The sequence below is a fragment of the Apteryx mantelli genome, chromosome 10 (assembly GCF_036417845.1).
Source record: "Apteryx mantelli isolate bAptMan1 chromosome 10, bAptMan1.hap1, whole genome shotgun sequence".
NCBI classification, from domain to species: domain Eukaryota; kingdom Metazoa; phylum Chordata; class Aves; order Apterygiformes; family Apterygidae; genus Apteryx; species Apteryx mantelli.
Genome location: NC_089987.1, coordinates 8,951,740 through 8,979,369, shown reverse-complemented (window position 1 = coordinate 8,979,369; position 27,630 = coordinate 8,951,740). Strand labels below are relative to the sequence as shown.

The window sequence follows — 27,630 nt, the reverse complement described above, 5'->3', positions numbered from 1 at the left end:
GTATTTTCGTACCAGAGGAGCTTTCTGGAAGATCAAATATGATCGTGTCCTGATCGGAGAAATGGCAAATGAATGCAGTATTCTGCATGGAATAGTTCCCTAGGTTAAAAAATTATTAAATAAACAGAAAAACAGGGTGACACTGAATGCACCCAGCTTGACCTATCACGATTTAAGCTCTGGTTCCACCCCTCATTTTATTGCTGCTGTCCACTGAATCTGTGAAAGAGGTCTTGCACAGCCACTCCAAAGACAGGGTCTTCTGAAACACATGGTGAGACCAGCCCTGGTGACAGCAAGATGGCTTTCTTCCATTTACCCCGGCTAATAATCATTTTTTCTTCAATCTAACTGGAGTTCCTTGCATCTGCCCTGTTCTGCTCTCTCCTTGCCTAACTTTGTGTGTCCTTTGCTCCTCTGCCTCTTGACTGTGTCCCCTTTGTTCCTTGTCTCAATCTGGCCCCAGCTTCGCTTCAGTCGTACCTTGGCTCTTTTGCCAGTCTTCCTCTGGTTCCTCGAACTTTCTTTCTAGTCCTGCCTTGAACTCCTATTCCAATAATTTAGCCCAATTATCATCCTGTCTATGTCCTAAAATTGAGCCCCTTCATTCTCTCTAAGCTCCCAAATTGAGATGAGTAAAATCTTTACCTCTTCTCCATTTTTGCGTCATTGTACGTATCATTTTCAAAATTTTAGAAGCAAAAATATTTTATGTGAAAACTGAATTAGAATGTTAGTATTCTAGCAAGTTATAAAGAAAAAAATGATCTACATGAAACAAGATGGGGCAAAACTAATTACATCAAAACAAATAGGTCTTACTAAATAGTATAATTTATTTCCTTAAAAATATTATATGCAGTACATTATAAGGCTTATCTTTGAATTTTTCCAAAGTATTGGCTTGATAATGAATTGAGGAAAATACAGACCATCATTTTCTATGGAATTTGATGATTTTTTTTTGTTTACACACATTAATTTGGCTCTATGTAGGACAGCTCTGGAAAGTTCCAAAATGCCTTTTTTGCATTTTTTGCCTAAAAATATTTCAAGGTAAAAACAAGTTTTCAAGTTATCAATTCTACTATTACACTAGCAGGAATATTCATCAGAGATAAACAGGGAGCAGAAATGCAGTTACTTTCTTTCCAGTTCAGAACAAAATTTGAAAGTGGCAGGTTCTCTGACAAAAATAATTCTGAAATATTTTTTTGTTTAATTAGAATGTTTCATTTTGATTGTGCCTTTTCAAATGTTTATTCTGTCATTATATCACATATATGATGTAAATTATGGGTATATGATCTATAATGAACTTTTAAAAATATGGAAAAACAAGTTAAAAAACTTGAAAAGCAAATTAAAATATTCTGTTCTAAAAATAATGGAGTGTTTTGATACTGCCTGGCCATTTTTTTTTACTTTATTTTTTTTTAAACTACATTTTAGGAAAGAACAAATAATTGCATTTCAAGGAAATTATATTTTTCAGTAGATATCTGTTCTAAATATTTTGGTTGTCAGAGCTTTTGTGTACATTGGTTACAAAAACCCTAACAACACAAATGAAAATATGAGTCACCTTACCTTGCTACCAGTACTGCATGTGCTGCATGTTAGAGCCTTATACGCTCAGGCTCAGTAAACTAATAAATGAAACAATATATAGATGCCTCGAGTTTTAGCAGATCAGTGTGTTTTCCGTCTCATTTTGATGTGCACAGATCTTCCCCCACTTTGTTAACAGCTAATATGATATGATCTGACTGGACCTGGAATTACACTGGTAATTGAGTCACAAGACAAGAAGAAAAGAGTTTAGGGAAACTAGTATAGAAAAGAGCCCGGAAAGAACAGACTCTTCTCCTATATTCTCTTTTCTACAAAAAAAAAAAAAAAAAAGCTCATTTCTATCCAACACAGCAGTAATCTCTTTTTTACACCTGCTTGGAAGAGATGAAACACATCATCTGATCTTTCCATCCGTTCATCTAAAATGCATAAACCAATCAGAGATGTACAAGCAGGTGGATAGATGGGTTACTAGTCTGGCTCTGAATGTTCCCATCTTAAGGAAATCCCTTAATAAGGCTATTAAGCAATACCTCATGTCAAATACAGGGTTTTGGCACTGGTTTTTGTTCTGAAATTTCCATATCAGCCAAAGATCTTTAAAACTTAGGCAATTTTAGATGGATGAAGCTAAAGGATGCATATGTTGAATGGTGCTTTTCTTATTGTTGATGTTTATCCATAATTTTGGAAGAACAAAGGGACTAGTGTCTTTGAATGGGTAAGTGATAATGTGAAATTCAGCTGAATTATGTCATTGTTATCCTTTTTTTCCAATGAATGTGAACTATCTCTTCATATCAATTCTTAAGTGAGTACAGATATATGTCTTTCATAATGCAGCGGTTTTTTGATAAGCAGCAAAAATTCTTTCTTCTCTTTATTTGCTATTCTGCGTTGCATATTACTTAAGGAACTGGCTGACTTTTAACCCTGATGGTGAAAAGATTTACAGATTTTGCTAAGAATTTTAAACCTGGTCAGTAGTTTGTCCAATTGTATCCTGATTGTTTTAGAGGTGTACATCAGTGTTCCAAGCTCATATCTTGCCGCATGTATTTCTTTTGAGAAAGGGACCCAGTGAATTCAGCTGAGCTAGTTGTAAAGCTCTACTCTAGTTCAGTAAGGGTGACACATTCTGGATTTTAGTAATTAGGCTTGTAAGATCTTTATCTATTATCATAAAAGAATATTAATTCCAGTAGTACTTCATATTTCTGTTGTTATTTTATAACCATTGGCTATTTATTTGCAGTAAATTATCTTGGATAAAGCTTGATCCAAATGCATAGCAAAAAGCATGAGTAATAAACTTTCTTCCTATACTGTCTCTGCCCTCCAATAAAATCACTGCCCGGCAGTATCTTTCTCTGTGGGGGAGGTAAGCTTCACTATGGCAGGTTTCCTCCGTTCAAACCTGGGGAGATTTCATCTTTGGCAGCAGTGGATCATTTACTTAATTCTCAGCAGGCCTTAAAAACTCAGATACGATATTTTCTGCCTCCCTACAAGTGCAGCTGTTTATCCCGGTCAGTAAGTGACGTGTCCTGTCTGGTTGGTATTAATAAACAATGGCGATTTGCCATTGATGGGGTATCAGTGTAGTGATTCAGATCTCAGCATGTGAAGCAAAAAAGGGTTTCTGCTCTTATTTACGTTGGTGCAAATCAAGAATAGATCAAATTAAGTCATAATGTCAATAGTGTGAGAGGAGTGAGTAAGAATCATTTTATGTCTTGTGTTACACCATGGGGTTATTCCTGTTTTTGCCATAGCAGACCAATAAACTAACCAAACCTTCCCAATAACCTGTGCTGATTTTATGGCAATTTCAAAAGATAATATTTCCAAGATAGTCTTTTCTCATTTTTAGAGAAATGTACATTTTCTGTATGGCTTATGGTTCTGACCATGCATTCCCATTAAAAAGAGTTAGAATACTGTTATCATGACAAGGAAACTTCAAATACGCTATCAGTTTTCCCAAGTTTCTGACATTGCAGATTTTATTTTTTACTTTTTACCAAATATTTATCAAAATAAATCAGGAGAGAGTTTTACCTTTTTGTACTCTTGTAAACCCATATAACTTGTTAAAACTGTTTCATTTTGAATGCTGTTTCTGCATTGTGAATAGATACTGTTGGGATGAGATGAAATGCAATATAATAAACTCCCAGATGTTATACTTCTGCTTTAATAACTTCAGAAAATATATTGCAGGAAGACTGTGAATGGAAGGAGATTGGTAGGGGGATTGATCCTTAGGGAAAAATTCTCTCTTATCTCAGTGGAATTCATGTCAAGCCCAGGTCTACTGAACATTAAATACTGTATAAGCATTTCATATTTTATTTAGTTTATGGACTGTAAGAGTTTTATAAAAGTTTGATACCAGAGGTTTGATAGAGTCATTTCTGTATACTTACATAAACTTCAAACAGGTATAGACTAATACATTAAAAGATAGGTGAGTTTTAAGTAATGGCATCTTAAAAAAGTTATTTTGATCACTCTTTGTCTTATTTTCTTGAGTGAAATGTTAGACCTATGAAAGTCTGTAAGATATTTTTCCACTAACTTCACTAGTAGTAATTACTTCTAAAACTTTAATGGGAACTAGGGAGACATTAAAATAAGGTTAAGATACATTTTCAAATGTGATTGCCTGAAGTTAGGCACCTACAGCTTTACTTTTCCATACAAGTGACCTGATTTTCAGAAATGCTGAGTGCAGTACAGTTCCTGTTAAACCACTGAGAACTCAGTATGTTGAGCTCACTAGAAAATCAGTTTACTTAAATGTCCTAATATAGAAGTATGTGCCCAGCTTTAGGCATAAATGTTTGAAATTTAACTTCATATTTTTATGGTACTCTTTTTAACCAAACTACTGATTTTTAGGTGAGTAAAACTAGCTCCACTCAGAGTTTAAAAGAAGGAAACTTAAATCTAGGAAATCAAAGGTGTTTTCACTCTTAAGTTCATTAGTTGCTAAGTATCTTAGCAATGTGACCATGCTAACCTTGATCTTTAACAACAAATACAGTCTTTAAACATTTAAATTGTAAGATTTTCATAACTTACCTAAAACGCATTCTCTTTGAACTAATTTTTGAAAGTGGATTGTGTCTTACTGAAGGTATTGCACAAGTAATCTAATTGCAACATATCTCTTATTCTAAGTATGAACAAAATATCTGACACTGAAATGAAAAAAGATGAATAGTATAACACTAACCTTTGAAATCAGATCCTAATGCTGCATCTATTGAAACGGTGTTATGCTGGAGTGAGTTTGAGTTAATCAGGATATGTTTACTCTGCTTTTTATAGAGTCACTGTGACATATAAAGGACCTTCAGAATCGGAACTTTTTTTGGAAATGTCTTATGATAAAGCATGAAACAGAATGAAATAACTGATTTTCAAATAACCATGCCCTTGTGACTGTAGCAAAATATGTTTGTGCTCTTGTATCACTGAATTTAGCAGCCTATTTGCAAAAAATAGAAGTGTAATGAGAAACTGATAGTTTGAGTCACTTTTCTGACCACAGTATAACGTAATCCAGTCTGACTCTGTGTCCTAACTCTCCCTGTTAGATATAATGCAGAACAGATGAAAAAATTGTCAGTCCGTGCTGTTAGGTTCTGTAATGCACAGACACAAAGGCCTTAAAAGGCTCTTGTATAAATCCACAATTAGGATTCAGTAGGACTCCTTGAAGCCAATTTTTGTTGAACCTTATCAATAGTTTAGCGATAAACTCTCTTATTTTGTACCTTTTCCTGTCAAAAAATTGGAAGGCCTCATTTTGCAATTTATTTTCTTTTACAAATAATACATTAATAAAGTAACTTGCTGAAAATGGACAAGCAAAAAGCTTTCCTGGAGATCCTGTTCTGAGCTTTAAATCATCATTCTGCTTAATGCATCTATGGAGCAATCTAGTGCAAGTCTTTTGTGTTGTCAAGCTAGCTCTGTTTAGGCTGCATAATTTACCTGGATATTCTCATTTGCAAACTCTGACTACCTGTCAGATGAAAGTTGTTTTGTTCAAAATCAGTGATGTCAATCCATAAAATAGTCAATCCTGCTGTGTTTGAAGTGTTTTACAGGTTTTACAGGTAAATGGTGATTCATTAACTGCCTTTTGCCCATGGAGCTGCTTGAAACATAACCAAATAATGTGTTTGTTTAATAGTCTATGCTTCATTAATCTGAAATTTATTAGTAAAATAATGTTATTCAATCCTTTTTATAATAACCATGAAGCCCACCGTTTTTGTTTGCTTAATATGTTACTGTTGAAATTATCAGCAGTGAAATACCATATAAACTGTCTAATAAATGTGATGGATTGTGTAATTAACTCTTGATCAGCAGCATTTTTCAAAGATGTTACCCAGTGAACCTGGGGGCAGTTTATGACCTTCATACTGGTTATACAGCTGATTACTCCTTGGACAATAATTATTAAGCTTTTTTAGTCTCAGTTTGTCATTTTGTCTTATAAATTATCATGCTGTTGAGCTTCTCAATCCATTTGGCTTTAAAACTGCAGTTCTCAGAGGGCTACATAAATTGTCTTACGATTGTGTGGATCACACCAACTTCTTAAAGTAGATTACAGGGATGTCTATTTTGTAGGTTTTCCATTGATCGGCATACTGACCTTGAGAGACAGTTCAACATTAATGCAGAAGATGGGAAAATAACTTTGGCAACACCGCTCGACAGAGAAACAAATATGTGGCACAACATAACTATCGTAGCTACTGAAACTAGTAAGTATTTGTGTATACTTACTGCTAGTTCTGTTGGTTTTATAACTAATTTTTACTGCGTGTGCTATGGAAACTGTATGTAACTCAGGAGAAAGTAAAACATATTGGATTTTTAAATTACAAATCTTTTGAAAGAAAGTGTTATTTCTGCTGAAGTCCTTTCTATATTTCTTCTTGAAAACCACATTTTTTTCAGTGAATAAAGTAGCATAGAGTTTGAAGAGATACAAGAGTACATTTGTACAGGAAATAAAGGGTAAATGGAAAAAAACCCTGACAGTTATAAGAAAAGGGTAAAACTTTGCTATTGTGGAAGTAAATTGTAGGCCAAACCCAGAAGTTCTTAATGATGAATGTTCTTTTGTTTCAGTCCCATAAATGGTTAAACATGTAGGTAATGTTGCATGAAAGTAGTCTCATTTGATACATATGAAGAAATTTACTCATATACAGCTATAGATAAGAACGGGGATTATTGGGATCTCCAGAACTATTTAGATGTGTGACTGATCTGTACACCTAAGTTACTGGGAGCCAGGAAAGTCCTCCCATCTGGGGATATGGATCTCAGATTTTAACCAACTAAAATTCTTGATTAATTCAGAATTGAGGCTGATAGGGTGGTGGCAGGTTCTCATGAGAGAATGTAATTTATTATTAATATTAGCACTGTATTTTAGACTAAAAATTTGACATAAACATATTGCAGCAAAAAAACAGAGCGTAAGAAAGTAGAACTGTAACCCCTTAATGAAGAAATTGTTTTTCCATTGTCTTTTTCTTAACTGAAACATAAACTAAGAAAATGTTTCTGCTAAAGTATCTATTCTGCAATCAATGCGTATGCATAATTTCCATAAGTGCATATACACTCTGCATGTTGTTGTAAGAACATTTGTCTTCAAAGCTTGATGAACAGTGCTGCTAATTCTTGCGTACAGAAAGTAGTATATCACTGCTTGCTCTTTCTGCAGAGCATCTTTTTAAATATGTAGTGTTATGATATAGAACTTTTAATGCTGAGTTTCATAACACTGCAGTTATGAACATGTCAGTGAATGGGAGAATAAAGGACACTTGCTTGGCTCATTTTTGTTGTTTAATATTTTTCTGTGGTACTTGGATTTAAGAACAAACCTGTTAGGAATCTGTGAGGGGTAACTGCAGTGTATGCATAAAGGAGGAAGTTAGAACTGAGTGTAAACTAAGCCCTCCACTTACAACCACTGTAACTATAACCATATTCCTATGACCCACTGTAGTAATTCCTGTATGTCATTGCCAGTAGTGCTTGCCCTGTCAATTGCTATTAAATCTTGGAGGCAAACACTGCTTTGATAAATTAGCAAGAATACTTTCCACTGGCATGAGAGCCAACCTGACACAGGGAATCAAACTACATGAGGAAAGAAAGCAAGCTCTGATTTCATAGGGCATTTTTTGCCAAACATAATATTAAGCCAGTTAATAATTTAACTGTTTCTAAAGGAGAAAGGTATAAAAATCTCCCTTCCAATTTCCTCAAGACATCATCATCATGAACTTTACCAATAGCATGAGAAGGGGTATCATTAGTTTGTGATCCAAAACACCAGACATTAGAATAATAAGACATAATGGGAAGGAATTTTATATTTTGTTTTCTCCAGAAAGTCTAAAAAGACAAAAATAAAAAGAATTTTTCAAGAAACTCCTCCAACTGACTGTTCTGATCTCACTTATTTGACTGTGTACCAGAGCAAAGCTAGCAGAAGTACACTTTTGTGGGCCACATCAGAATTGTCTGCCTGTTCCTTCTTGAGATTTTTAAAACACGATTATATGTCAGAATTTTTTAAGAATCAGCCTTGTCATTAGACTTCATGGGAGCCTCAGCATCTATCACTGTTTTAAAATTGCCTTTTATAACACTGGCTATGAAAATACTAATGCCAATCTTTTTCTAAGCATTTGGGTTCCTGCTGATTTTTTTTTAGCATTCCCAGTATAATTATTTGACATTTACATAAAACAAAAGCTGAATTTCATAAAATACTATATTTATTTATTTGAGAGAAATTATCTTTGAAGTTCCTAATGAAGAAACTAAATGTGTTCAGAGAATTGTCAAGTAGGGTAAAATGGGCATTTTTAGATTTTGTTCCAACATAGTAATAAGCAAGATCTCTGTTGTAAAATAACAGAAATCTGTTGGAGGCAGTGAACTACCTCAGATGCAAGCAGCAAATGAAAACACAAACTGTGTCATCACTATGCTTTTCTGAGATAATATTAATGGACTCCTGATCTCTCACAGAAAAATAAATATGTTAGCATCATTCATACAAGCAGAATGTGAGACTGAGATGAACATTTTCTCTTTCTTGCCTAGCTGCTTTCCAGGCTCAGTTGAGGGCTCACCTCTATTCGTATGGGTGATGATCAGACCATTTCATTGCCATTGCACTTACTTACTAATAACAGGCCATGATATTGCTTTTAGTTCTTGATTCTCAGCATGGTAGATCTTGAATGTACCCTCATTTATCAACATTTTCATAAATAGATAAACATAAAGTTTTGCCGAACATCAACACTGTTTCAAAATGCTCTATGCCGGTAAGTTACCTGCACCTGAAATTATGCTTTAAGCACAAGTCATTTTTGGTAGTTTTCTGCTGGCACAATGACAAAGCTATTCTGACCTCAGCTACTGCCTTTGGTGGTAATTTTCCAGAACTAGATTGGTCAGGCTGAACTGAGCATAACTTGTGCATTTCCACCTGGCTTGAGGATGAAGATATATAGACTCAGGCTGGCTGATTTTTTTGAAGGCAATCTGTTTTGGAGTGTGGATGGATAATGTTAAACATGCTACTATTCAATATTTCTGAGTGCCCCAAAAGGTGGACCTAACCCTTTCAAGTCCAGCAAAGTTAGGAAAAACATGAAAGCATGAGCTAGTGGTGACTGTGACTCTTTCCTGTATGTCCTTAACAGGCAGTTAAGACCAGTTTGTTTTTCTTGAGAAGAACATTTCCTAATCATAGGCAAGCATCTATCTAGTTCTAATTCAGAATAAATTCATGCTATTTGTGACAAATAGTATTACCATCATATTTTAGGACCTGTGCAAAGTGAGACATTTTGGAGGCTGGTGTTTCCCTCCTTTCACTTTCCCATCACCAGCAGACTTGGTCCAGCCTCTGTAAAGCAGTTCCGAGTTGTTGCTTCTCACTTTATGAATCATCACAGATGTGCATCACCGTCCTGGGTGGCTAAACTAGCCAGACAGACTTAGGAAAAGTTGCCTTGACTGGCTGTCCCTCAGAGTTGCCTAGACTGTTGTATTGCCTTCTTGCTCTGGTTCTGAAAATATGTAGACAGGTTGCATATATTTGTATACCTCATGTTTGAAATCACACTAACTACACTGCATACGGGTTGTATACCCCCTACAGATGGTTCCCCAAATATTTCATCAATTTGGATCTTTTTTTGGCTACTGAAGATAAAACAGTGCAGAGAACTATCGGTGAAAAAGACTGGACTGAAAGTGATTAATGTGGTATGGGTGATATTTGTGTGAAATTTTCAGTATTTCAGATTTAGCTAGACGTTTTCCATGAGTTTAGTGAAAAATGATAAATTCCTTGCGCAGCTTTGATCCTCTCAACCCCTACTCTTAAATCTGATCACCTTCCATTCCTTTTGTGTGACATTTTTTCCTATTGTATGTTTTCTTATACTTCTTTCTTATATATTCAAATTAATTTTTGCTTCTTTGTAGTTCAGTTTTTTTCCTGCCTGGTCATGTAGTGACTTTACTATGCTGATGAACTATATCACACAGATTTTTAAGAGAATATTACAAAGAATGTTGACCTCTCTGAAAGACCACTGTGAAATACAAGCTTAGGATGCACAGAAGAAATTCATGTATTAACTCACATGGCAAGAGGAATATTGAAAATTGTTATCCCTGTGAATTGATTCTTAAATTTTCTCTCCATGTTCCCATGTATCCAAGTTTACTCTGATGAGTGAGTCAGGAGCAGGAACATCTAGGTGATTACAGCCTAGAGGATGCAGGCTCTTTGGCCAAATGACCTTTTCCTGAAAACACGCCTTTTGGTCTGTGGATATAAAAGGTGAACTTTTTTTTTCTGTCACTGACTCTGGACTTTAAATACTGGACTAATGAGATTTCTCATTGTTTTGTTGTATAGTGAAGACCTATGTGATGGAGGTGTAAAGAGCTTAAAACCGTATGCCAAGGTTGGGAGGTTTATTTTAACTAGATGCTTGAGAGAATGGGAGTGGATATCGCCTTGCTGTGAAAGTCAGGGTTGATTATGCTGTTCATATGTTTGGGCTCTCTGGAGCCAAGCCCTGAACAGGAGAAGAATTTGAGGGCATATGTGTATTTGCCAGGAGGCTGAATTGAAGTGTAATAAGAATGAACGATTAACTTACAGACGTTTCTTTTGGTTCATCTTTTTTTGTGTACACAAAGGCTCATCATATCTTTGGTTCTTGCTACCTTTTTGAAATGGAATTTTCTGACATTCTGTAAAATCTAGTAAAGTCAGAAACCTTCTGGTCATATGTAAGCCTATTCATCTGAACACACAAATGCATTTTTTATTTTTTATAAGGTGCAATTATAGCTGTAACTACTGTTCACATTGACATGCTTGTGTTGCTTGCGTTAACTGGTTAGCAATTTTGCTGGGCAGTGAAGCAGAGCAGAGTTCAGCCTGGGCCAACCTCCTTAGTATTCCCTCAGTTTCTTGGACGGGTTTTGCAATACTTATGAGTTGGGTTGTCAATGCTACTCAGCCACTAAAAGAAAAGCAGATAGCCATGGTTTGTTTATCAGAACATTTTTGCTACAGTTTGCACAGATTCTGAACTGAATTCAGCCTGATTATTCAAGCTGTTGGAATGTCATACCTCTATAAGCCATAGAACAATTAAACTCTTATCGTCTTTCCAGCTCTGGCTCCATGATTTTCTATTTCTGTCTTCTAATGGGAATAACAGCCACATTGGAGATATTTCCTCAGTGTCCTCCTAATGTGTCTCATTAATACTAAGGAAATGCCCTATGTTTCAGTCATTGCTGGTTAATTGATGTAATAAGAGTAATAATAAATGGAGAACTAATGTAGTTTGAAACCAAAGTAAAGACTTATGTCAGAGAAGCAGTTATAACTTAGGCAAGAAGGAAGTGTGTTTGTCTCATAATTTAACTGCACATCATTCCTCTAACTTAAATATGAATATGCTGGCATTTGCATACTCATCTCTCATAAGCTGCAGCTGAGGTCTGCTTGAAGTATAAGATTCTAGTGAATTCTTTAAAAAGAATTAGTACATTATAATGCTTCCATTCATTATTAACAATGCCTATCTGGAATTCTCTTAACAAAAGTGAGGTAATCCTTTTCTCAAGAAAGTGTATTACACTGTAAAAATTTTTTGAATGATGTCATAGATTTCAACAAGAAAAGCTTCTAAAAATATTCTAGTTTGCAGCTTGTGAGATTTGTGAAGAACACCACCAACAAATGTTGGAAACCATGACTCATAAACTTTGAATTCAATTAAATTATGATCCCTTTGAAGTGCCCAAGCTTTCTTTTACCTAACATAGCACTTAGTGGCTACTCAAGATTTACATTTTCTTCCTGCCCTTCTTATGACCATGTACTGCACTGGATTCCTCAGAGAGCAGCTTTCAAGTCAAATCTCAGTTAAGGCTTGTGAGCTACACTACCATTAGCATATTCAAGTATAGACAGGTTCTTTTGAAATTAGTATAGACTCGAGCCTATTCAGACTTACTGGGATATGTAGAGGTGAAGTATGAATCTGTTCCTCTTTTGGAACAGGTTACAGGAAGGCTTTTCCAGAACTTCTTGTCCCTCTTCGGACTCCCTGTGCATCACAGTCATGAGAGTCTCCGTCCCTCCAGACAACAGATCAGTCAGCAAAGGGATTCCAAAGCCAGTGCTGGATTGTATGGGAGAGGATATTTCTGCTAGCCTGGAGCAATGCTTTTAGCCAAGTTTTAAATCTCTGAATGGAATTCAGAGTTTTTAATGGAATTTCTGTTACCTTATTCTCTGAGAAGTATAGTCAAGGAGCTATTATTTTGATTTTGATTGACTACTTTATCCATTGATTCCTGAAATACAGCTTCACTTGCCAAACAAAAAACATGCCAGTGTCTAGTTAAGCCAATGGGGGGAAAAAAAAAAAGCTTGGCAAAGTACCAGAACTGCCACAACTAGTAGAAGTTCTGCTGAATCATTAGTCAAAGCAGTAGATGAAAATATAGACAAGATCTTGAAATGAAAATGGTGATTTGACCACAATAAATATTTTCCAGGCATAGAGCGTAGGAATCCCAAGGACAAAGCTACGGGCTATGTCTGACAAAGGTAATTACCCATACCAACTGCATTCTTTAGAAATGAAGAAGTATGAGGCAATTTTATCACCTAATGGGAAAGGGCATAAAGCCAGAAAGACTCTTTATGGTTTACCAAGGCTCTAAATACAATAATTGAATCATCATCCAGCACATGCTCTGCTAAAGTTACCTATATTGTGTATTATTTTAAAAAATACAAGGACATTAATTAAAATGGGAGAGAGACATAATTACTCTTCAGAATAAGCATTCAGCTACGATGTACCTTTTAGTGCCATGAATAACTTTTTGCTGATGATTTTCATTTGTTTAATTTTATTTAGTCTTTTATTGTGAAAATGACTATAGACATTATTAGCAATAATTCTAACAGTTTAGAGCTACTTTGGTGCATCATATAATTACCTTTAATTTAGAGCTGAGTAAAATTAAGTAAAGTTTTAGAAAGAAAAGGAAACAAGCCTTTATGGAGATTAAACAAGAGAAGCTGAGGAATATTAACCTTTTTCGCTTGACCCTTTTTTCTCTGGCTTAATGAAACTCAGACTAGATAATCCATCAGTTTTGCACTAAGGGAATTTAGTAAGGTACTTTTGATTCATTTTCACATAAATACAGGGTTATACAGAAAGAACTCCACAGGTTCTAATGAATCATAGAGCATTTGCCATTGGTCCATGGAGAGCTGGTGTATCACACACAGCTACTTTGCAGCTCTCAGCTGTTAAAGTGCATTCAGACATATCATGAACTTTCCCACTGGTGTTTTTCACAGCTCATGAATGGCAAGAGATGTCATCCACATGGATAATAGTGTGGGAGTGACCATATTATGAAAAAATATGAATGAGAAAGGAGTGTACTTATGAAACGATCTCTCTATAAAATGGCCTCAATAGTTAGGAGCTAGCATAAAAATTCAGGTATGAGAAGCTGAATAGAAGTCGGTAACCTCTGATTTCAGAGGAAAGATCTGAAAGAGAACCATGAATATGAAAAGGATTTGAGTAATTAACTGAAAACAAATACGTCAGAAAAATCCGCTGTAGGAGATAATAAACATAATTATGGCAAAGAAAAAGAGAGAGATTTGCATCAACAGTCTAACTTCTCTCATCTCTGGTTTCAGAGCATTATAAAGCCAGGGTAGACATCTTAGGTCCAGATTTCCAAATGTGGATTTCAGAAAAAGATGGTGGAATATGACAATACTGTTCAAAGCTTACACTGCAAAAGGTTAGGAAAACAGACAATGTTTTAGAAGAGAATAAGGTTTTCTGGGGCACAAAACAGATAAGGATTGAAGTATGGAATAAAAGGGTCATTAGTGAAAATGTATTTGACTAATTTATGTGAAATATCTTTGTCAATTACTTTGAAAAAACTGGAGGAATGTTTAAACTGACACTATACATATTATATTAGCAAAACGAGTGCATTGTTAAGCTGAACAACTGACCATTGGCCTTCTGCACTTTGAACATTTGAATTAGAATTTCTGAAGAAAATATGATTCATCTTAAAAATACTGCATAGTATTCATCTAGTTTGATAAGAGTAGGCTTATTACTTCTAAACAGAATATGACTCTGTGCAAGATCTCCAGCATTTTTTCTATAAGGCTGAAGCATGACTGTAGGTCAGAGTAGAGGTTTGTAACTGAATATCATTTTAGTTGACTGAAAGCACATTTATAAGCACACTTGTTTCTAGAATAAAGACTCTACTCAGAGTAGCATGCTTTGAGTTTTTGGTAAAGTTGCTGGATAGCACAGAATGACAGTATTTTCAAGTTGAAAGACAGAGGGAAAAGATTTATTAAAGGTACATACTGATATGCTAGGGAGTGGGGTTTGGTTTTGTTTTTCTTACTACTTTAGGTACCGAGGTAGTAACTGTTTGATGCTAAACTCTTAGACTCTGATTCAAATCCAGCATATCTAGAAATTTTTCTTAGCCATGAAGGAAACCTAAGATCTATACAACAGCATTGTTAAGAAAATCAGTCCCAGAAAGAGATATGAGCTCTACAAATGAAGAAATTAAAATAATCTTTTGTAATAAATTCTGATTTAATAAAAAAGCTGTATTAAAGCATTCCAATATTTTGTCTAGCAGTAAGAAAAAGATGGAGGTTTCTTATGAGCAATTATTTTACTTCAATCATGAAATAATTTAAAATAAAAAATTCAAAATATTCCAGACATCTTGTCCTCAATCAATCTTCTTATTGTTATTTTTATCACTGCTAGTCATTGTAAAATTTCAAAGCTAATAAGATGTTGTGTATCTGAGTCAATATTTTATAACATTTTAATATGCATGATGTATTAGCATATTAACAATGTAATTGCTCTAAAGTGTGGGCCAGATTCCTGACTGCCATGCTTCAGTTTTACACTAGTGCCAACTCCCTTGGTGTTTAAGATACAACATTTGTTGTGTCTTAAGCTTCTATTCAGTTTTCTTCCTGACTGTTTGATGGCTTCTTTTTTGAGCCAGATACTTTTCAGTCGTGTAATGGCACCACATTATTTTCTGGAAATTTTTCTCAACATCGTATTTAGAAATGAAAACCTGTTACTTCCTTACAGTGATTAATGTGTTACCCATTGCCTCACTAGGTTTGTGGTGCTGTGATCTACAAGAAGTAATAATCTAGTAGCATTTCTATCCCACTGTTATTAATGTTAATTCAGATAATAAAGGTAGCAGAAATATGGCTGTTTTCTGTGGTTCCCTGTTTTTCTAACTCTTTTTTTCCTTCTTATCAGTAGCTGCCACAAGGAAGTGGAAAAACTTTTTCAACAGCTTTTAGTAGACTCTGCCTTTTGCTAGCATGATGGGTCTACAGAAGAGCCCCTCCTAGCTGCAGATGCTTCCAGAGATTACAGTGGCTGTTAGATTTGCTATTGCTATTGCTTATTCTTTAAGTTAGGTATAATTTTTTTCGTGTTAAATGAACACGATACTTCTTTTATTTGCATTGATTTTGGAAGTTGTTGCTGATACTTAAGCCATGTTTGTAATTTTTTAAACTAATAACAGTTCACCACTTCATGCAGTTAGTTTACTGAAGGTGACATAACTGCATATACTCCAGCCTGACTTGCCTCATCATTAGACAAAAGTAAGCCTCAATAACACAATACCGTATTAGAAATACAGGTTGTTTTCTGCCAGCATTTGTTTCAGCTTGGTCTCTGGATAGATGTGTGGGTGGAAGGATGTTAGCAGCACACATTTTTTTCCTAAAGAATTTACTTAGGATCCGCGATGAAAACAGCATCGTTTTCATTGTCATAAAGCTGACACAACTGTAGCAGGTTGCAATACAACCCGCTCAAGCAGCTATACTAATAATTTATTTTGAATTATGTATTTGTTTACTCATATTGATGTGTCACATATATCTTGATTATGTGTCACTATGAATATAAAGCTCACCGTGGTCAAAATTAGATATGCAGAAGAACAGTCTCTAAGGACATGCTGTTTGCATCCAGCACTTCTGACAAGAGACAAGTACCCGTAATTGCTACTTAAATATTGAAAAGGTGCTGCAGTTTCTGATTAGGATGCCCCTTTTAAATCTCTTTTCAAGCCTCATCCCATCCCTTTGCTCTCTCTTCTTTAATACCCTCCCTTCTCTTCCCTAGTGCATATCCCATGCAGTCTAACTGCTCTCTTAGGCAGCATGTAGGTTACGTGTAGTGAAAAACTCACGTGTTACCTAGTATGTCTAGTTGCTAGTGTATCTTCTAGCATTTTCTTTTTGGAGTCTGTGAAAATGAATAGGAAGTGGTGACACTGCAGCAGATTTTTTCAAAATACAAAAGAATTTATTTTCATTAAAGGGTGATGAGCATGCAAAGCAATTTAAAATAAACAGCAACCTATGAGTGTGGGGGTTTTCCTTCTTTTTTGGCCTAGGCTTGGCAATTCCCTCCAGCTTTAAGGTGGACATGAATTAGTTTCAGTATCCTCTGCTCCCTTAAGGACAAAATTAGAGCTCACTTACAGTACCTGGTTCTCAGGAGATAACTTTTCCTCTCTTATCCTGCATGGCCAAATTTAACAGATCAATGTCTTTTGATTTTCTCTTCTAACCAGGGTTATGGTAGAAGACATCCTCTTCACAGCCGTAAACTAGGTTTGAGGGGGTGCTTTGCTTTTCCAATCTAGTTTTGCCTTCCCAAGCCCTTTTGATCTTTCTCTGTGCATTCAGACAAGATAATATCATGCGTGTACACCAAGGAGAGTATGATACTTCTGAAAAAAATTACAAATATTTCCCAGTTTTGTAAATGGATCTTTCAATTCACAGAGGATCAGAGGTAATTACAGAATAACTATTTGTTAGGGTGCTGAGTAACTGCACAGCTTAATGGTATGAAAAATGACAAAGAGGTTGTATTTGAATGTCAGATTATACTCTGCCCTCAGATATGCAAAATGGGAGCCAATTCCATCAATGTGTATTGTGTCTATATGAAGAGAATACACTGATTTAGTTTTTAGAAAATATATAAATCTGCAGTTTGATTGATTATCAAGTTTTACAAATCAGTATTGATCCTTTGAATTTAACAGGTTCCGTTTTTTATAATTTAAATTACATTTAAATTTTTAATTATTTAAAAGATAGGAAATAGATAATGTGATATTAAGGACAAGAACTAGATAAAACTTACAGAGTAGGAGAGATCTAATTAACTTCAGTAGGATCTGAATCAGGCCTTGAAGTGAAAGTACGTACCAACATGGACTGTTTACATTATTTTGCTACTACAGTGACAAGCAAAGAAGTCAGTGCAGGGTTGGGTGGAATGCCACTGATAAAAAAAAAAACTGTTTGGTCTTTTTGCCAGCCTGTTTCATTTTTCTGCAAACTTTAGGCAGCTAATCCCTATTTCATATTGGTTCTGGGCTGTATTCAACAATCTTTGTCTGACATGCACTAAGCAAAAATAAGTGATAAATGAAAATGATAGTGGGTGAAAACTTTATTGAATGAGGCCTAAAGAATATGGCTTTATTTAATTAACATTTTCTGGCATAGATTGTGCATCTGTCACTGAAATTTTACTTACTTTTTTTTTTTTTTTTTAGCAGCAAAATTAAAGTATAACCTGTCCTTTCATGCTAAGCCATAGATCTTATATATTCATCAAAGGAAGGTAGATGGCCTTAGTCACCTCCTAACAGATGCAGGTGCTGAACTTCAAAAACTTTTTAATTACAAATTCAGCTTTGAAGCCAGTGACTTTAAAACATAGTCTGTCCTCAGTTTCCCCTCCTCCGCATCCTCCTAGCAGAGTGCCCAGTCTAAATACTCTCCTCATATCACACCTGGTTAGCCAGGATGTATGGTTCCCCCTGATTTATCCAGACCTGTGGAAGTATGCGTTTTGCAAAAGTCTGGCATTTTTTTCATGGTGATGAGATGTAGAAAAATGGGCAAAAATGAAGGAGATAGAAAATTTTGAGCAGGTCTTTGGTTAAACTCTTGACAGCCTATCAATGAGGAAATAAATATAGAATGTAATATAAGTTCTTGACTTGTTCATCTTGCATCTGGAGACCCTAATAAAATAAACTGAGAGATCTACTGAGAGCAGACAATACTTTTCATCTCCCTTATTATTTTTCTCCTAAAGAATGACTTAAGTGACAAACTTGAGAAACATTTCACATCTTTTTTTTTTTCCTCCCTCCCACACACATGCACACACATACATTTTCTGCAAAATGTATTTCTCTAATATACTCCAGTGTACTGGAATACATATAAATGGAATATTAATTTTGAGCTTGTTTCTTGTCTTAGCAACTTGTATAGAAGTTTTTCTGCTATTCACGGATATGTTTATATTATTTTATAGTAATTCTATAACTCTCAGTATTTTCTCATCCTTTAAACATTTAATTTTTTTTGGTCTAAATATTCATATTCTAATACTGTTTGTTTAATACCATACTTTAATATTGTTTGGGTTTTTTTTTAGTTTGGCTGCTTAGATTTTACCCTAACTCAGAAATAGCTTATGGTCTGTTATTTTAACAGAAATGTTGTCATTTAGTGATGTCTTTTCCTTACAATTTCAGTGTCATTTTCAGGTTCTCAGGCTCTTTTGAATCAGGTCATTACGCAACACTTCAGATAAATGAACACAGCATTTGCTGCAGCATGTGATTTCTATAGTTAAACTTCAAGATAAAGAAAATTTCAGCTTCACAATAACATCTCTGTTTATCAAGAACTTGAATATAGATTTGTCAGTGTTCCTTGGCAAAAGAATTGTTATATGCTGTAGTGTTATCTAGGTAAAGGATTGCACAAGGAAAATACCAATGTAAAACCCAACAGGAGAAATAAGCTTATGTGGGTTACGTTACTAAAATCATCAGATAAAACCATGATAAAGGCATGGGAAATGGATCTGTTAAAATACAACTTCATAAATTTGAAATATGAGAGTTGTGAAATAAGTGCTGTTGTTTTTATTAGGTCAGTGATTCAGATTTTTTTTTGATTTCTCTGTTAGAACTAGCACTTCTATTTCTAATTTAAAATATTATTATATTAGAAATTTCATTGAATCAGGAAAGCATGAAATAGCCATTTCCAAGCCGTATGATGATGATAATAAAAGATGGGTTATTCTTCAGTATTCTACGTTTTATTCAGGTATTTTTAATTAAAATGCAAGACAGTTTGTGACTTTTTAAAGAGAACCTTGATACGATTTCAGATGATTTAATTAACTAAAGGAACTAAACGAACTGAACTGGATTTCTCTGTGTTAAAGAAATGCTGAAATTACATTTTTTGCGGCTAATAATTCCCTTTCTTAAATACCTCTGACTTTTAAGACCAGTGGTATGTGTTTGTGTCAAGGAAAAACAGCAGAGAAGGGTTTTAAGTCTTAATGGGAGCTGAATAACTGCCTTACCTTCTGTCACCAAGGCATGAGACCAAAAATTTGATTTATAAGTGCTAGTTACTCTGAGTATTACTTGCTGCATTCAGTAATAGTGTTAACACTGCTTAGTGCTTTGCATTAGAAATTTCTAATGATAAACATGCACGCACAAACACATATGTCTCAAATACACGGAAGGAAGGAAGGAAGGAAGGAATATGTTGATCACAGTAAGAGCTAGCACTGGTATGTAGGTCAGATTTGGAGATACTTAGTCATGGAATTTTTTGTTTGCTCTTGGTTATCTTATCTGACTGGACCTTTTGTATCAAACTCCGCAAACTTTTTTAACCCTGAGCAAGTTTCAGTGTTTTTCAAGTTTCAATGTTGCCCAAGGATGAGGCTGACAAACAAAGGCTGTATCTCAAGCATTTAAAATACAAAGAGCATCTTGAGAACTGGGAAGTAAAGCAGAAAATAAGAGCTTTCCACGTGCTTATAAATCTTGTAAACCTTTCAATCTGCATTTCTAAACTCAGCTGAACTTTCCATTATTTTCAGGTTTACTTATCGCTGATTCATTCCACTAGTTGTTTTTCCATTGAGTTATCCTTTCCTAGTATCTCTCTAGGTTTTTCCTTTCTTTTTTTGCATAGTTCTCATCTGCCAAAAAGTACTGGGTCTTACAACTGTGGGCGGTAATTGAGACTTCAGCAGAGACATAAAAGCGCTGTACTTTTAGGAAATTATTTGCATAGTTTGCCTATAAGTTTGGTTCTTAAAGCTCCATGCTGGACTGTGGCAGTGGTGTCCACAGATGACCAACTGAATGTATTCAAACTGAAAACGACGTCCTTACAAGTATCCGTACTCTGAAAGAGTTTTGGTTACCTACAACTAGTGGAAATCTTCTTCAGTATTTTTTAATATTACATCTCAATATGCTAAATTTTCAAACCAAGCCATTGCTTCCTAAGTGACAGTCCTAGTGATGTGCTTGCATTGCGAGACTCAAGCTATGTGCTTTTAAGCTGTGAATCACCATGAATACAGGTGATAAAGTTTTCACAGATTAAGATGGTTCCTTAGAGATAGGTCTCCATCACATTATTTTCAAGAGAACAGTAATACTTGCAGAACTTCACTCCCTTTTATGATTTTGCCTAAAATAATTGACTGGAACTTAAGCAACCAGTCACTATCTACCTGATACATGCAAGAAGCAGATTCAGCCTAACTTAATTCTATTGGCTGTGTGGTTAATTGGGAAAAAAAAAAAAAAAAAGAGAGAGAGAAATTAAAATTCAGTTTTGTCACTATTTTAGAAAGAGCTGACTCTCCATTCATACAAACAAGGAAGAGTTCTGAACACTGAATGCGGATCAGTATGAAGGCCAAGCAATATGATGGCAAGTAGTTAGCCTTCCCCTTCCCAGTTCATCACTGGGGACGTCTAGGTGCAAGTTCGAGAGGGAAGAACCAGCTGCAGAGGTGAGCAGGGAGAGCAGATCTCCTAGGAGGGTGACGTTGGCAGGAGTCAGGGACTAACAGGCAGTTCCGAAACTGGACATGCTTTCAACAGCTGGTTTAGCTGAATGAAACTAAAATTTCCAGTTGCCCATGCAAAAGTAACATTTTGTGCAGTCATATATCAGAGTGGATCCACTTCAAGTGCTTTCTACTTTGTTCAGAGAAATAAAATGTTCAAGGATATTCAGCACTGCTACCAGAGACAGATTAAAATTTGAGAGGGTCATGCTCCATGTACATGTTTTACCTTTGAGTAGCTAGCAGACATTAAAAGTATCAAAATGGGAAGATGAAATTATTTTATATCTTCAGTGTCTTCATCCTCAAGTGAATCTGTATTTGCTTAGTGAGAATTCATTAATTTGTTTTAGTAGGGATGCTTACAGTGATTTTTATGTATGGGAAAAACACTTAGCATAAGTGAAAATTCATTGGAAAGTTTGCAGTGACAAAATAATAATGCAATATATTAAGTGTGGTGGGCAATAGAAGCAGTAGATAAAATTCCCTCTTCGTCTTTCTCTTTCTTTCTCAACAATATATTTCATTGTAGTCACAAGAACCCGAATAGGCAGTGGATATCCCCTTGTTTGGAGATTTCCAAACCAGTTGGGTCTCTCTTGTGTTTAGTAAATTAATTTTTTAAATGAATTCTCATCAAGTTTCTAATTATAATATCTTTAAATTTAATGTTTGTATTTCTGGTGAAAGACAAACATTTTGGGGGCAGTCACAAGGGACATGAATAATTTCTTTTAGAAGCTTATCTAATTAATTACATTCCTCTGTAATGTCTTTAAAATTTGAACTGCCATCATTTCATTAATTTAGATAAAAGTAAATCTTTAGTGTTTAAATGTGACACTAGCGCTGAGAATTCTGATAAGCTGAAGCATTCATTGTCTATATTTTTATCAAGTTAAGATTAAAGATATGTTTTAAAAGTTTGGTATTTATGCTTTGCATATCAACTTTTATTTGATTTCAAATACATTATTAATTCATGGTGTAAGTGTTCACCTCACCTGTTAATAAGTAGGTTCATATGCTATGTTGTGGAATTGACATAAATACTGGTCTTACAATATTTTGGTGGGGATTTCTTTTTCTTCTGTAACACGTTTCTTTCCAAACTAAACCTTTGACTACCTCAAGTGGGAAGCATTTGGGATCTGATGTCTTATAATCTTCCATATCCTATACAAGTAGAATTTGAGTATTTTGAGCTATCCAGCTGCCACAAAGACTTTGTTTATAGCACTAGTACTTTTAGTGATAGCATGGCTTTAACTCTTTTGAAATGGGTATTTTTATGCAATTTCAGATTAATGTTAGTAGAGCAACTGAGTTTATACAAATTTAGATTTATAGGTGGAGCCCTAAAAATTACGGTCATCTTTAACATGCAAGAAAAAAAAAGGTGCAGTTGTCACAACACATTTAACTTCTGTGGAATACATATAATACACAGTGTAAACTGTGATTCTTCCTTTAATCATCTTTACCAATTGTAGGCTGCCACCATTTGCTGCCTGCCACATCACTGGCCTCCAGCGCACTGGTGGAGCAGGACCTATCTCTCTCATTTTGACATTTGCTGTTAGAGGTGCACTGAATACTTGGTGATAGGAACTTCTGTCTGGCCCCCCAGAATTTTAAGGGTTGCCTTCTCCTAAGTCAGTTCTGTATTGCCAGAGACCAAAGCCCTCATGGACTGCTGAGTGCTGTGGACAGCTGTTAAGTTGTGACAACAATAATACATAAGCTGATACCCTGACGTAATGCAGCAGCTTTCTTGGCTGCAGTAATAATTTAGGCAAAAGCAGGCAGTTCAATTACAAGTCACCTGAGCTCAGTTCACATAGTGTGCAATTCTTCAAATTGTTCATGACATAAATGAGATAATATGGTTGTAAAATAATATTCATTAATAGATGGATTTTGAAACAAGCATTGGGTTACTGGTAGAGGTACGCATGAGCTATAGAGCATTTTTTTTTAACTGTTCAATCAGCTGATCACCCTCGTTTAATAGAGTTCATGTATTTTCTGTTTGGGAAAAAGAATCATAAAATCGAAAATATTTATGAATGGTCTCTTTAAATAAATTAAATATGATGAATAAAGGAAAGACACTAGAAACAGACTATGAAATTTATTCAAAGTAGAATGTAAAATGTTGCTTTAGCTTTTCTTTCCTTACAGCTTAACATGGTTATTCTACTCTCTACAGTGATAAACTCCTTTATGCAAAATAGCTTTATATTATAAATGGTGAGGCTTTATTTCAATGAACTAAGAATTTCAGAGGACATTTTTCTGTTCAGATAAAAAAGAATTAGACTGCTTTAATAATCCAAAGTAATATCTAGTTTTACCTATGTCAATCTACAGACTGTCTTTATCACAATTTAGGTCTCAACATTAATCGTATTTGCAATGAAGAAATAATAGATGTGCAGTCAGAACAGCTAATAGAGTAAAATGCTCTGTGCTCTGCCAAAGATAAACAAAGAAATAAATCTATGTTGTTTACTGCCTTCCCTTTTCCGTGTATAATGGACTTTATCAATAAAACAATACAAACTTCATCAAAGAAAAATCTTACCAATTTAGTCCAAGAAAGGTCTTCATTGAGCTAATCTCCAACAAATGCTATTTGTAGTAGGGATTTATTTATTCTTTTCAACCATAAAATACTGGCCATCCTTCTTTATCTCATGCTCCAACTCTACTATTCATTACAGATAAGGCAACCCAATTAAGCAAAGACAGAGGATAGGAAGAATATGTTTTCTATTTAAGCATGTATGTATCAATCCCAAATTAAATATGCTTACCTTTTATGCTATGATTTTTTCTCTTAGGGAACCACAGCCAAGTGTCCCGGGTGCCTGTTGCTATCAAAGTTCTTGATGTAAATGACAACGCTCCTGAGTTTGCATCAGAGCATGAAGCCTTTTTATGTGAGAACGGGAAGCCTGGACAAGTAAATATCTCCCACGTTTTCAATGTTGTGTTATTTGGTGTGTGGGAATGGGATGCAATTTATTCCTGTCATCTTATCTTACCTTTATTTCCAAAATATGTGCCTATGAACAACTTTAAGACATCTTTCATTTAAGGTAAATCTATGATCATATTCTCTGGTATGTCTCTCTCTATACACACATATGTATTTTTTTAAAATACAGATTTTAAAGCAAAGGTAGGTATCTTGGGACCAGATCCTGAAAAATGCTGGATATCTGTAAACTCCAGTTGTTTCCACTCTTTTTGATCGAGCTCATCACTTCATAGTACTTTAATTCTTAGTACTTTAATTCTTTAGTACTACATAGTTTAGTACTACATAGTACTTTAGCTCATGTACATTGATAAAAGAAACTGTAATCCAACCTGAATCTCAGTCCAGACATTGGGCTATATTGCAACTGGCCCAAGGCATAATTTAGGAGAAACATTTAAAACAATAAACTCATTTCCCCCTACCCATGTCTCAGTTATAATATATAACTATCTAGTTCTTACTCACTTTTCTATGATAATTGAGAAGAACCAAGAAAGCGAAACTGAAAGACATAATTGAGGTTGAAAGTGTCTAAAGAGAGATGGAGTGTTGGAGAATTTAGGTTCCAATTTTTCATTATATCTCAGAGAAAAAGTGACTTGACAGGTTTTTTCTGTCTTTATTTGATGAAATAAGAAGGTTGGAAAAGGAACTTATGCATGGCTTTATAAGGTCAAATAAATAGAGCTATATTTCAGAAGCAAAATGTAACTTGTATAGCCTTTTTCAAAGAAAAGAAACAAATCAACCTTTTAAAAGGTAAGTATAATGAAGGACAAATGTACAGAATTAGGGAAGAATACCTCATATGCTGTATAAATTATAAGATAAAGATTCAACAACATTTACAGACTTCTAGAAAGTAATGCAGTATAACTGAGATTTATATTTTGTCCAGCTGAAGAAATATTTTATGTTACAACAGTTCAGTGTTTTTCAACTTTCTGATTTATTTCTAGATTGTGACATTTTATTTAAATAAAGAGCAGCTGACAGCTTGACACTAGACTTGATAATCCAGCTTTTCCTGTGTCTCATGTGGGTGTTCGGCATTAAATTCACTATTTGCCAAAGTAGGTTACCTGACAATAGAGTCAGAAATTATTTTCTTTTAGTAGTACTAAATGACAACCTATGTAGTTGCATATGACAACCTATCTCTGCCAAGATCAGATTGTTAGAGAAGATTTATGATTTGACTTTCTGGCACCCTTTTTGTTTATTAAAAAGGTGTCAAAAAATGCGTCACTTAAGAAATGAGAATTCTCTCTAACCACTGAAGAGAAGATTATTGAAATGTGCCCTTATGGGCAGACTTTTCCCAGCAGAGTTATGTTACTGTTGGTATTTAAGTTCTTTTTAGCTCCAAGTGGATTTCTGTTTATCTCAGGGTGGATTTCAGGTGCTGAGTAGTTGTTCTGTAGGAAATATTATATTTGAATGAGTACACCTTTATCCAGGGCTCAGTAAGCTTCCCTGAAATGAGAAAGATATGTTGCATCTGTTTTCAGAATGTATCTATCTCAGTATTCTTATCAAAATTCAGGTGGTTGAGAAATAGTGAAAAGCATTCATACCATTTTCGCTTTGGAATGAAACAATAAATGAGATCGTTGATAGTCAGCTGCTAGAAAAGGCTTTTATTTAAGCACTTATGGAAATCTTTTGTTAAACTGTATGCTATTCTTCATGTTACTATCACCTCTTATACTCTTGATCTGTTGGCAGATGTCACTCATGAGCATGAATCCTTGTATGAACTTTACAAATAGTTTGGCTGCCATCATGGCTAGGGGTGGCATTGATCCTGCAATTTATTCTGTGTTTTAGACAAATAATTTTATTGGGATAATAAGTATCCACCAGTCCAGAGCAACCACCAAGATCAGAATAAAACTGTCATTCAGAAATTATCTGCTCCTGTAAATATCTTAGTATGTATACTACCTGATTGTTTTGTTATGCTCATTATTCTATATTCAAATTTTGGAAGTAATCATATTAGTCAAGATGTAGAATTCAAAAAATGGTTGAAATATGTGTCAGCTATGAAATAGCTAATATGAGAAAGACACTACCATTTTACATAGTAGCAAAACCCTAATTGGCTAGTTCTCCAAAGTTTAAACATGAATATTACATATGCAGAAAAGGTGCGATTGTTTTATGATACTCCACTATATTTACATTTGCAGTTCAACTTAAATATAACTTTAAATTAAATTTGAATCAGCATAAGGGAAATGATTACATCTGAACCTTTTACAAAACCTTATTTGCAGTCCCTAAATATATTGACTGAACCATCTATTACAGTTCAGTTTTCCTAGTGTTCTATTTTGGGTTCTGATATAATTGCGAGTGGCAAGTGCAGCTGCTGGTGATGTGACAGAATGTATTAAAAACTGTTGATGTATAACATTGCCAGATGTATTTTCTTTGCTTTAACCTACCTCTAACAGTAGAGTACTAACCTTAGAGCCAGTAGGAGAGGAAAGGGAGGGAAGGAGGAAATGTGTATGTGCATGCATATATTTAGGTACTCCTTGCACATTTTTACACACAACAGAAAGTTGCCAGAAATGTTTGTCAGTTTTAGGAAGAAAATAGAGTTGATTGTACTATTATAGTTCTTCTAAATGAAACATAAACCAGCCTGTGCCTTTCTGTATTATTCCTTATCTTGCCAGTTTGTTACTAAAGCCAGAACATTCATGGTTTCTCTCTTTATAGCTGTACAGTTGTTCTCCAGACCAGCTAAATTCTCTTCCCCTACTCCTAGAACAGAATGTCTGTATTGCTGAGGAAGGGAAGTTCCTCGCCTGCTGTTCCCCAACCCATACCCAGGCATTTCTGGGGGAGTGCTGTTTGCTCAGGCCAAAATAAAACCATTTTCAAATAGCTGAATAGTGTACATGATCATGTACCAGTGCTCAAGCCCATGTTTAAACTACAGCAATATAGAACTGAATACGGTGTTCCATGAATCCCTCGCAATTTGTCTCTATCTTTTTTAGTTCTCCTAATGGAGTAGATTGGCTCTTTCTGAAGGATCAAATCTCCAGATAGATCTTTGTCATTCTGAAGAGTGGAAACTCATGCAAATGGCAAAGTGCAGGTTCTGGCAATAAAGAGCTGGCTCTAGCTGAAAAAGCAAAGTAAAAATTGTACAGTGATGAGTCCACTGCTCATAGCATTATGAGTCCGCAAAGTAATTTAAAAATAGATGTGAACACCAGCAGAGCTGCAAAAGTTTTTTCAAAGGTGGAAGAACTGTTTTAATAAAAGTAGGAAACAGTTTGCTAATTATAAGGAGCC

General features: G+C 34.9%; 1 protein-coding gene across 2 annotated transcripts in view; it reads left to right on the top strand.

The window, feature by feature from the left end:
• Positions 1-27,630, top strand: part of CDH8 (cadherin 8) — a 150,526-nt gene that overhangs the window by 91,366 nt on the left and 31,530 nt on the right. For both annotated transcript variants that reach the window (XM_013941160.2, XM_013941159.2), the window contains 2 exons: positions 6,229-6,365; positions 24,110-24,231. In XM_013941160.2, the coding sequence (XP_013796614.1) occupies positions 6,229-6,365; positions 24,110-24,231 (259 nt within the window). The remainder of the gene's footprint in view (positions 1-6,228; positions 6,366-24,109; positions 24,232-27,630) is intronic.